General features: G+C 49.5%; 2 protein-coding genes, 1 long non-coding RNA gene and 1 pseudogene across 6 annotated transcripts; 2 read left to right on the top strand and 2 right to left on the bottom strand.

Annotated features, from left to right (window-relative positions):
* Positions 1-4,116: 4,116 nt before the first annotated feature.
* On the top strand, positions 4,117-5,555 carry LOC119766980 (annotated as a pseudogene).
* On the bottom strand, positions 5,547-8,762 carry LOC119766984. Of its 2 annotated transcripts, none has more exons than XM_038253912.1 (2): positions 8,642-8,762; positions 5,547-6,695 (listed from the first exon to the last, which is right to left on the bottom strand). In XM_038253912.1, exon 2 carries the CDS (start codon positions 6,659-6,661, stop codon positions 6,221-6,223), a length of 441 nt encoding a protein of 146 aa, XP_038109840.1. In that variant the 5' UTR covers positions 6,662-6,695; positions 8,642-8,762; the 3' UTR covers positions 5,547-6,220. The 2 variants fall into 2 exon arrangements, with proteins under 2 accessions (XP_038109840.1, XP_038109849.1); XM_038253921.1 differs by having other exon boundaries at positions 5,547-6,651; positions 8,648-8,725.
* LOC119766989 lies at positions 6,837-8,010 on the top strand. The gene is made up of 2 exons (XR_005277248.1): positions 6,837-7,305; positions 7,362-8,010. It is a non-coding gene; the product is annotated as an uncharacterized LOC119766989 (long non-coding RNA).
* LOC119766987 (probable helicase with zinc finger domain) lies at positions 8,480-10,627 on the bottom strand. 3 transcript variants are annotated; one of them, XM_038253931.1, is made up of 4 exons: positions 10,364-10,627; positions 9,204-9,502; positions 8,899-9,147; positions 8,480-8,842 (listed from the first exon to the last, which is right to left on the bottom strand). In XM_038253931.1, the coding sequence occupies exons 2-3, from the start codon at positions 9,459-9,461 to the stop codon at positions 8,986-8,988; spliced, it is 420 nt and encodes a 139-aa protein (XP_038109859.1). In that variant the 5' UTR covers positions 9,462-9,502; positions 10,364-10,627; the 3' UTR covers positions 8,480-8,842; positions 8,899-8,985. The 3 variants fall into 3 exon arrangements, with proteins under 3 accessions (XP_038109859.1, XP_038109868.1, XP_038109874.1); XM_038253940.1 differs by lacking the exon at positions 10,364-10,627 and adding an exon at positions 9,697-10,357; XM_038253946.1 differs by lacking the exon at positions 10,364-10,627 and adding an exon at positions 10,005-10,357.
* Positions 10,628-11,429: the final 802 nt, after the last annotated feature.

The following is an 11,429-nucleotide window of genomic DNA, read 5'->3' as shown; positions in this document are numbered from 1 at the left end:
CAGAAGGAATCGGTACACTGGGTGACAGATTCTCAGGAATGTTTCGCAGGAGGAACTGGCTCACCGGTGGACGGAATTTTTGAAGTTTGTGCAGGAGGAATTGATTCACCGGTGGATTCCTCAAGAATGTTTTGCAGGAGGAACTGGTTCACAGGTGGACAGTTTTCTCAGAAAAGTTTCGCAGGAGGAATCGGTCCACCGGTGGACAGTTTCCTCAAGAATGTTTGTAGGAGGAACTGGCTCACCGGTGGACGGAATTCTTTGAAGTTTGTGCAGGAGGAATTGATTCACCGGTGGACAGTTTCCTCAAGAATGTTTTTGCAGGAGGAACTGGTTCACAGGTGGACAGTTTTCAGAAAAGTTTGCAGGAGGAATCGGTCCACCGGTGGACAGATTCCTCAAGAATGTTTAAAAGAGAACTGGCTCACCGGTGGACGGAATTCTTTGAAGTTTGTGCAGGAGGAATTGATTCACCGGTGGACAGTTTCCTCAAGAATGTTTTGCAGGAGGAACTGGTTCACAGGTGGACAGTTTTCTCAGAAAAGTTTCGCAGGAGGAATCGGTCCACCGGTGGACAGTTTCCTCAAGAATGTTTAGCAGGAGGAACTGGCTCACCGGTGGACGGAATTCTTTGAAGTTTGTGCAGGAGGAATTGATTCACCGGTGGACAGTTTCCTCAAGAATGTTTTGCAGGAGGAACTGGTTCACAGGTGGACAGTTTTCTCAGAAAAGTTTCGCAGGAGGAATCGGTCCACCGGTGGACAGTTTCCTCAAGAATGTTTAGCAAGAGGAACTGGCTCACCGGTGGACGGAATTCTTTGAAGTTTGTGCAGGAGGAATTGATTCACCGGTGGACAGTTTCCTCAAGAATGTTTTGCAGGAGGAACTGGTTCACAGGTGGACAGTTTTCAGAAAAGTTTCGCAGGAGGAACTGGTCCACCGGTGGACGGAATACTTTGCAGTTTATGCAGGAGGAATCGGTCCACCGGTGGACAGTTTCTCAGGAAAGTTTCGCAGGAGGAACTGGTCCACCGTGAACGGAATCCTTTGCAGTTTGTGCAGAAGGAATCGGTCCACCGGTGGACAGATTCCTCAGGAATGTTTCGCAGGTGGAACTGGTCCACCGGTGGACGGAATCCTTTGCAGTTTATGCAGAAGGAATCGGTACACCGGTGGACAGATTCCTCAGGAAAGTTTCGCAGGAGGAACTGGTCCACCGGTGAACGGAATCCTTTGCAGTTTGTGCAGGAGGAATTTGTCCACCGGTGGACAGTTTTCTCAGGAAAGTTTCGCAGGAGGAACTGGTCCACCGGTGGACGGAATTCTTTGCAGTTTATGCAGGAGGAACTGGTTCACCGGTGGACAGTTTCCTCAAGAATGTTTAGCAAGAGGAACTGGCTCACCGGTGGACGGAATTCTTTGAAGTTTGTGCAGGAGGAATTGATTCACCGGTGGACAGTTTCCTCAGGAAAGTTTCGCAGGAGGAACTGGTCCACCGGTGAACGGAATCCTTTGCAGTTTGTGCAGAAGGAATCGGTCCACCGGTGGACAGATTCCTCAGGAATGTTTCGCAGGTGGAACTGGTCCACCGGTGGACGGAATCCTTTGCAGTTTATGCAGAAGGAATCGGTCCACCGGTGGACAGATTCCTCAGGAATGTTTCGCAGGTGGAACTGGTCCACCGGTGGACGGAATCCTTTGCAGTTTATGCAGGAGGAATCGGTACACCGGTGGACAGATTCCTCAGGAAAGTTTCGCAGGAGGAACTGGTCCACCGGTGAACGGAATCCTTTGCAGTTTGTGCAGGAGGAATCGGTCCACCGGTGGACAGTTTTCTCAGGAATGTTTCGCAGGAGGAACTGGTCCACCGGTGGACGGAATTCTTTGCAGTTTATGCAGGAGGAACTGGTTCACCGGTGGACAGTTTTCTCAGAAAAGTTTCGCAGGAGGAACTGGTCCACCGGTGGACGGAATACTTTGCAGTTTATGCAGGAGGAATCGGTCCACCGGTGGACAGTTTCCTCAGGAAAGTTTCGCAGGAGGAACTGGTCCACCGGTGAACGGAATCCTTTGCAGTTTGTGCAGAAGGAATCGGTCCACCGGTGGACAGATTCCTCAGGAATGTTTCGCAGGTGGAACTGGTCCACCGGTGGACGGAATCCTTTGCAGTTTATGCAGAAGGAATCGGTCCACCGGTGGACAGATTCCTCAGGAATGTTTCGCAGGTGGAACTGGTCCACCGGTGGACGGAATCCTTTGCAGTTTATGCAGGAGGAATCGGTACACCGGTGGACAGATTCCTCAGGAAAGTTTCGCAGGAGGAACTGGTCCACCGGTGAACGGAATCCTTTGCAGTTTGTGCAGGAGGAATCGGTCCACCGGTGGACAGTTTTCTCAGGAATGTTTTGCAGGAGGAACTGGTCCACAGGTGGACAGTTTCCTCAGAAAAGTTTCGCAGGAGGAACTGGTCCACCGGTGGACGGAATCCTTTGCAGTTTGTGCAGGAGGAATCGGTCCACCGGTGGACAGTTTCCTTAGGAATGTTTCGCAGGAGGAACTGGTTCACCGGTGGACGGAATTCTTTGAAGTTTGTGCAGGAGGAATTGATTCACCGGTGGACAGTTTCCTCAAGAATGTTTTGCAGGAGGAACTGGCTCACCGGTGGACGGAATTCTTTGAAGTTTGTGCAGGAGGAATTGATTCACCGGTGGACAGTTTCAAGAATGTTTTGCAGGAGGAACTGGTTCACAGGTGGACAGTTTTCAGAAAAGTTTCGCAGGGAATCGGTCCACCGGTGGACAGTTTCCTCAAGAATGTTTAGCAGGAGGAACTGGCTCACCGGTGGACGGAATTCTTTGAAGTTTGTGCAGGAGGAATTGATTCACCGGTGGACAGTTTCCTCAAGAATGTTTTGCAGGAGAAACTGGTTCACAGGTGGACAGTTTTCTCAGAAAAGTTTCGCAGGAGGAACTGGTCCACCGGTGGACGGAATCCTTTGCAGTTTGTGCAGGAGGGATCGGTCCACCGGTGGACAGTTTCCTCAGGAATGTTTCGCAGGAGGAACTGGTCCACCGGTGGACGGAATCTTTGCAGTTTGTGCAGGAGGAACAACTGGTCCACCGGAGAACGGAATCCTTTGCAGTTTATGCAGGAGGAATTGGTTCACCGGTGGACAGATGTTTTAGTAATGTTTTGCAGGAGGAAATTGTCCAACGGTGGACAGAATCCTTTGCCGGTTGAGCAACAGAAATCGATCCACCGGTGGACCGATTTCTTCTAGCGCTGTCTCATGCAAAGTAAATGTACAAGGCGCTATTTGTAATTTTAGTGGTTCATTATTTGAGGAGGACCGGTTGACGGATTGTCTGTCAAAGTTGGGAGGCAGAATCTGCCGGGGATGGAAGAGTTTACTAAAAATAAATTTGGTCTAATTGTTTTCATGGTTCTATTTCAGTATAATCCTTCGAACTACGCGCATGACATCAACCTGTACCAAAATGTCGTCATCGAGGACAACTACACGGGACCGAACTTCCTGCAGTAACTGAAACTAACGTCAACCTTCAGATGTACACACTTCCGGATGAATTCCTAGGTGCCACCCGACTGAGCCAGCAACTTTCCATCATCACTAGTTTTCTGATCATGTTCCACTATCTGTACACGGACGCCCTCAAACCGCAAAGCATACTTGGACAGGCCATCTTCTGAATCACCATCGGATATCTCATCTATGCCGGCGAAGCCTCCGACTTGACACCGTTATGGCGGACTTTAAAACGGCTGCAAGCCGTGCTAGTATTTGTCTACATTCTCTCCGCTACTGCGCATCCTCACGGACAGTGTCAGCACGGACACGATCTTATCGATTATCTTCCTTGTGCCGATGCTCCACCTGATATTCTACGATCACGGCGTTCCAGCGGCAATCGTCTCCAAGGGTATTATCCTCAACGCAGCCATCTTCGAGCGATCTGCCTAGCCGCGAGGGCTATCCTTGCCGTTTCACGCTTTTTCTGTTGGAAGTGGCCGCCGTTAATTTTGCTCTGGGCCTATCCTGTTTGCGTGTAGAACTTTCAACCGCTAGAGCTAGATTGACCACATTTAGACGGAGGGCTGAACTGTGACCAGAACGCGCAGTTGATGGTGCACAGCTTGAAGATATACCCGACGGAGGATTGTACGTTCTTCCAGGTGTTGGCGCGGAATATGAGCGGGACGTTGCACGCCGGGCAGGAGGTCCGAATGCTTGGTGTGAACTACTCGCTCGTGGGCGAGGAAGATTCCCGTACGCTGCGGGTCGGGCGGTTGTGGATCTACGAGGCGCGATAATGGTCGAGTTGAACCACGTCCTCGTCGGGAATCGAGTTCCCATCGACTAGTGCATCGTCAAAACCTCGACCATAACCGATGTCAACATGAACGAGGACGTGTTTATCTTCCGGCCGCTCAAGTTCAACACCCAGGATATCATCAAGATAGCCGTCGAACCGATCAACCCGTCGGAACTCCCAAAAATGCCTGCACTTGGTCAACAAATCTTACCAATTACGCTCGACTCGGGTGCATGAATCCGGCGAGCACGTGATTCTCGGCAATTTCGAACTCTACCTGGGCTGCGCAAGATGTAATCCGATCCGGTGGTGGCCTTTCGCGAGAGTGTCGTCGAGACGAGTTCGCCCAATTGTTTCGCCAAGACGGCCAACCAAATGAACGATGATTGCAAAACCGCTGGAGAAGGGCCTGGCCGAGGACGAGGCGAGTTCTTTCAGGTCAACTATGACTGGGAACTGCTCGCGTCACGATCGATCAAAATCGAACATCACCAAACATCACATCACAGTCCAAACATCCTCTTGATGGCACGCTGTTCTTCGAAGCGGACAATACCCTGCTCGGCTCCGTCAAAAACTCCTTCGTGGAAGTCTTTCAGTAGGGTTCGCGTGATGGTCCACTCTGCGAGGAACCCATTCGGAACGTTAAGTTCAAAATTATCGACCAATTCGTCGCCCAGGAAACGTTCAACCGCGGAGGTCGCCAAATTAACCCAAACGCCCGCCGAGTCGCTTACTTTGCCTTCCCCATAGCCACACCCCTCCTCATGGAACCGTATCTCTTCGTCGAAGTGCAAGCCCCCGCCGATTGAGTTTCCTCCGTGTACACCGCCCTTGGCCGGCGACGTGGCCACGTCACCCTTGACGCACCCGTCTCCGGTTCCCCGCCATCGATTCGTTCGGCTTGAAACCGACCTGCGAACGCACACCCAAGGCCAAGTCTTCTGCCTGTCCGTCTTTCACCACTGGCAGATCGTCCCCGGCGATCCCCAAGAGCATCGTCATCAACCCGTTGGCTAATCGTCCGAACCGACAGCACGCGCAACTTCGTCGACGAACTCTTCAACGATATCGGCAAGTGTCACTCGCTAGCCCTCGTCCACCCGTAGTTTATTCCGTCGAATTCCGCTAAACAAGATCCTCGGCTCAAATGCTGAAAATGATAATGATAAAATTATAACTCAACACAATTAAAATTCAAATAAAATCAACAAAAAACTAGCCCAAAACGACAATTTCCTTTTCACTATCATTCCGAACCGATGTCCGTCTCCCGGAACCATTTTTCTGCTTTCCTGGAGGATTTTTCCGGTACCCAGCGCATGTCAAATTTGAGATCGGCTTCACCATGTTAAAATTAAGTTCAGGTACTCGATGTCAAATTTGTATGGCTACGGTTTGCGCCGTTTTGATTGGATCCACTCAAATTTGAGTTCCCCTGGTAAGCGTGTGCACGGAGGATCGGCATTACACGAAATCGAGTTCGATTACACGAAATTCAGTTCAGGTACGATTAAATACATACTTTCGTGTAACAGGGGTCGAACTGGATTTCGTGTAAAATCGAAATTGAAATGTTTCACCGGGTGAAAATTGCATATTGCCTACATTTGGGCGTTTTTGGATTTTCTTTGGGATTCTTATTAAGGGATATTAAAATTAAATTAAAGTATTAGATTGAACGTGTTTATTTATTGAAATTCTGTACAATAAATTAATGAAAAAGACTGCTTTCACAATATGATAATAAATACAATAAAGTGGAGTGCTTCGAGGCCATTGCTTTTATATCGTGTAGGCCATAATGTTCTCCCTGGTCCACTCGGGGTTCTGCTCGACGCTCAGCATGTTTCGGATCTCCTCCGGCGGAAACGCCGCCAGCTTGTTCAGCGGGAACACCTCGCTCGACCTTCTTCGCCACTGCTAAAGTCCTCGCGGACACCGGTCAGGGCGACGCCTACACGATAGTTGCGGCTGCGGCTGCTGCTGTTGATGCGGGTGTTGAGTCGACGCACGCGTCGAAACCTGGCGCAAAATATTCGAGCTTGATGAACCACTGATACTGGAACTCGGCCGGGTTGGAATGGTGCACATGATGTGGCCTGACCTGGCTTGTCGACGAGCCCACCGTGCTGCTGCCGTCCGTCGTCAACGCCGCTACAACCTGCTGCTGCTGTTGCTGCTGAGGGGGCATTCGCATTTGCGAAGCGACACAGGTCGTCCGAACGATACGAACTTGGGCTGATGGGACCGCCTCCGCCACCGCCGCCGCCCATCACCGGGCGAATGTGGTTCTGGTGTTGCTGATGGCGTGGATGTTGTAACATGGTCACTCTATTCGTTTAGTTGTTTTTCATTTAGCTATAATTATTTAATATAAACAAGTCCAACTCAATCAAGGGTTTGTGTCGAAGCTAGCACATGGCAAGCTTTAGTAGAACAGTGCTACACCTCGCTTCCTCACACCCCCGCCAATCCGTCCGATAAGCCAAATAGTCCTGGAGAAAGCACAACTTGCACCACCACGTATGGGAAGACTTGCTGGGTTAAACCTGCCGAGAGAACTTGCACGATCAAGCCCTCTCGGAAAGCCTGGAATGAATTAGAACAGGAAAGCCAGATGACAAATATGTAAGAGGGAACGAGATGCCTTCAGTAATATTCCCAAAATCTGTTCGGGTAAATTCGTTACTCGAAACTACGAAATTACGTACTTCCGTTCAACCTTTCCCTAATGACGCTTTCTGAGGAAAGTACAATTTCTACTCGTCCACTTGGTCCTGAGTCGCGGAAGAGGCAGCAGCGCCGATCCAGTAGTCTAGCCCCCCGGTGTGTTTAGTGACGGTAACTCGAGTGAAACGAGTGATCTGTAGATTTGTGTAGTTAATCTTTGTTCTTTCCTGTAGTGTCCAACCTTAGCTTAGCTAGTAGTTTGTGCGGTCCGATTCTGTGTGCGAAGAGGAATAAAAAGGTAAAGTACCTAGTGTGTGTGTTGATGTGTGATGTGTGTTAATCGTCGCCATACAGCCGACGACGGCGTTCTGTTCTAGAGTCGGAACCAACCGCCTCCTACCAGCTCGTGCTCGCCACACCGCCACCAAAAGCCTTAACCGCCCTGCTGACCCCGCGGTCTCAGCGATCGAGCCCCGGAAGGCCCACTGGGATCCGGAAGGGAGACCACACGCTACACGTGGCTCCAGGGAGAGCCATCCATCGCGCCAGCCGTTCCTGTCCAGCCGCTGGTCCAGATTCGCCGCAGGAGTTCACCAGACCGTAGACCCCGGTCCACGTGGTCACGCACCGTCCAGGTTCCCGAAGGAGGCGACCCGTCCACCAGGCCGGCCAGCCGGCCAAGCCCGATTTCAACCAGGCCGCCCCCTTAAGATCGCGCGCCTTTCATCTGCTCCAGAAGAATATCGCACCGCGCGATGCACTAGCGACGCGTAAGCCAATCAACGAAACCGGTCCGTGAGTACTCACCTATTACGTAAAAACCGCATGCGTACGCACTCGTAGACGTCGTCCGAGTTGCCAAAAACACACACACACATTTTCTAAGGCTCGTTGCCCTTTCCCGAGCCTAGTTCCGTTGGTCACCGTTACACCTGTGACCTCCGGGCTAACGTAACTAAGCCCCAGAACAAATCCGCACACAGATAGTTAGTAGAGAGAGAGAGAGAACCAAGAAGAGAAGAGGAAATGAACACGTAGGACACTACAGACATGTAACTTAAACCTAGGTTAAAAATGTACAATTAAAACCCACATTTAGCATGCAATATATTTCGTTTTTCACCTCCCCCAAGACGTTGTTAGCGTAGTTGTTTTTGGTGAACGAAATGTCTCTCTCGCCAGATTAGTTGCACGGGTCTAGAGGTCTCTCGCTTCGCATTCGACGTCTCCACGTTTTTGTTACTGTTGTTTTACTCCAGTGCAAGGCTGCTTGGGAATCTCAGCCTGGGGTCTTTTCCCGTCGCAGCGATTGGTGCGGGGGTAGAAATTATCCTGTGAGGATCCAGAGCGAACAGGTGATTGGTTGTTCGGACGGACAACGGGTTGCCCCGTTCAGTTTTGGATATTTTTGAGTCATCACACGCGAAGCGGAGTACCTCTTACCCAATTTGAGTCCCTTGAACGTTCCCCATTCATTCCAGGTTTTACAAAACGACCCGCCCTGCGGCTGGGTCTAGTCGGGCATAAACCAGGCAAGTCGGTCCTCTACGGAGGTGGCGCATAAACCGTTTGCTAATTAACAAACCCGTGGGACGGTTATCGGACGGATTCCTTCGTGGCTACAATTTGCGTACCACAATGTTGGGGCTGGGAATGGGCCGTAGTTCGGAAGGGGCTTCGGCTGCTTGAGACAAGGCATTTGCGGCGCAGACAGCTGATGTTGTTGTCACTGTTGTTGCTGCTGCTGGACCGGACTCCTCATCGGCGGTGGATTCAACGGTCGGCCGCTGGCCGTCAGGTGCTGTGCTATCTGGGGACGAATCTGCTGGCGGGTTCTGGAAGAGGCAAGATTGAGTATGGAAAAAAACGAAAATAACCATTTCAAACCAACCTTTCGCCTCCGGGCCAGCACGATGCGTATCTTTTGCGTCGCCAGCACCAACGACATGATCGCCTCGCACTCCATGGCCTGGGCCACTTAGTCCAGGAAGATGTGTGTAAAGTGTCCCTTGGGCAGTTCGAGCCAGGCCAGCTCCATCGAAATGTTCAGCGATACAACCACGATGCGATACTTGAGAATGTTTTCGACGGTTGCCCGCCGAAAGATGCGCACGTTGATGTTCAGGTCGATCAGACAGTACTAAGAGATAAAGTTCAGTTAATATCGTAACAAACAAACAACTCAAAACCCCCTACCTTCTGGACGATGCAGTTGACGGTGGCGACCCAGCGCTTGTAATAGTAAACGCGCAATGGTTTGACCTCCTCCCCACCACCCTCCTCGACCCACGGGTGCAGGTAGTCCTTGATATACAAATCGGCGGCCGAATTCGACTCCGGCTGCAACAGCAGCTTTTTGATGGCCTGCGCCAGCGTGTACGTCTTCCCGGTGCCAAAGGGCCCAACCAGCAGGATCAGAGACAGCGTGATCGAAATTGGCGTGACGCGTCCCATTGGCGCTGCGGAGTCCACGGGATCCGGAAGTCGGCGATTTTCTCGATCGCGCAATATGAAAAAAGAAAGATAATTTAAGGTTAGTTGTAGGTCTGTAAATCCCGCCGGAAGGAGCACTCCTGTTTTGGGGGCGTATAAGGCAGATTTGAAAGTGTTTTCGTCGGACGGTAAAATTCTTTTTCCCCCCAGAACAATCAAGATTTCATGATCCGGTTTGGAGGAAGCGGGTTCTTACCTTTTCCGGTGACGACCGGAAGATTTGCAAGCCGGAAGGTTGAATTTTACTTCCCCCAGACCGATGAAGCAAGAATTCGATTTAATCCGTCTACAAAAACATTCCTTGGGCAGCTATTCTAGGTTATCCGGCCTGGAGGAAGCGTACTCTTGCCTTTCCCGGTAACGACCGGAAGATTTGTAGAAATTCTTGCCGAAAGGTGGAATTTTTTACTCCACAGGCCGAAGAACCCAGCATTCGACCGAATCCACTTTAGATTCCCTGCCAGCTTTTCGTGGTTATACGGTTTGGAGGAACAGGAAACTTACATTTTCCGGCCGCAACCGAACGATTCGTGGAAGTTCCTGCCGGAAGATAGTTTTTCGCTTCCCTCAGACCGAAGAACCAAGAAATCAACCGAAGGCGGCCACAAAAGCATTCACTGGCCTGTAATTCTTGGTTTTCCGGTCTGGGGGAACCGAAATCTTGCACTTTCCGGCCGCAACCGAAAGATTCGTGGAAGTTCCTGCCGGAAGATAGTATTTCGCTTCCCTCAGACCGAAGAACCAAGAAATCAACCGAAGCCGGCCACAAAAACATTCACTGGCCTGTAATTCTTGGTTTTCCGGTCTGAGGGAACCGAAATCTTGCACTTTCCGGCACCTGTCTCACTTCGCACAACACTTACCATTTCAACTCCTATAACCACCAGCTTCAAAACAACACTAAGTCCCGATCTGACAGGCGACAGCGCCCGGGCAAAAATCTCGAAATTATTCTAAGTCCAAAAGTTACACCTTTTTCAGTTCGGACCCCTGAACTGGTAAACGTGTAACTTTTACACTTTTTGCAGTTCGCATTTTACATCTTTTTCAGTTCGAGGGTTGAAACTAGTCGGTGGTGTAAAATCGAACTGCAAAAAGTGTAATGCTGATTCTCCGTGTGTGTAATAAGGCTTTCTAGAGAGTTATCTACGTGCGCATGTATTGCGTATACGTACACGAAAAAGATTGAGGTTAAATTTTGTACCGGCCAGCAAAACAAATGGCGTGCAAGTGTGCGTGAGCGCGGGCTTAGATAACTCTAGTCAGAAATTTACCAACACATTCAAAGTATGTTTACATAACAGCTGGACGTTTGTTTGCATCAGGTTTCCTATCTCTTTCTAGCAAAATTTTTTTGTCAGGCGACTTCTAGCTGGTTTTTTTGACTGACTGCCCGATATGTCAGCCAACATACTTCGCAGGGCTGTGACAGCTACAGCTCGATCATTGTTTGCATCAGGACACTGTGACGAGGAGTTCGTCATTTTTGAGTTAAATTATATTTTTTTCACTGGGCCTAGAAAGCCTTATGTTGATTATCAGTGAAGGTGGACGATTATAAATCTAGAGTAAATTTTCAAAAGGTCCTATGTGCAAAAACCTCAACCTGAGAAATTTGATGTCAAAGTTTTGATGTACATTTTTAATTCCCATTTAATCACGGTTAGGTATTTTCAATACTAAAAACGCCCAATTGGACCTATACTGATGCTTTTAAGAGTACTTAACGGGAATCATCAAAAGTCTAGTTTAAACTTATTTCTGAAGCAATTTGTTTCATACGACCTGTGATTGCACATAGGACACGTTTCATAGGACAAATTTTGCACATAGGATTTAACACATTGGATAAAATTCATGCCGCATTTCACATAGGAATTTTGCAAATTAAATTTAAATCTAGATTTAAAAAGAACTACTTTTTTATAA

Source organism: Culex quinquefasciatus, chromosome 1, assembly GCF_015732765.1.
Source record: "Culex quinquefasciatus strain JHB chromosome 1, VPISU_Cqui_1.0_pri_paternal, whole genome shotgun sequence".
NCBI classification, from domain to species: domain Eukaryota; kingdom Metazoa; phylum Arthropoda; class Insecta; order Diptera; family Culicidae; genus Culex; species Culex quinquefasciatus.
This window is presented reverse-complemented; position numbering and strand designations above follow the sequence as displayed.

What these genes read in the sequence shown, in the direction of transcription:
- LOC119766984 (XM_038253912.1), bottom strand. Translation starts at nt 6,661, where the DNA reads ATGTTACAACATCCACGCCATCAGCAACACCAGAACCACATTCGCCCG.
- LOC119766987 (XM_038253931.1), bottom strand. Translation starts at nt 9,461, where the DNA reads ATGGGACGCGTCACGCCAATTTCGATCACGCTGTCTCTGATCCTGCTG. An exon ending in TCAACTGCATCGTCCAGAAG is followed by an intron (nt 9,148 to 9,203) that starts GTAGGGGGTTTT and finishes TTTATCTCTTAG; the next exon opens with TACTGTCTGATCGACCTGAA.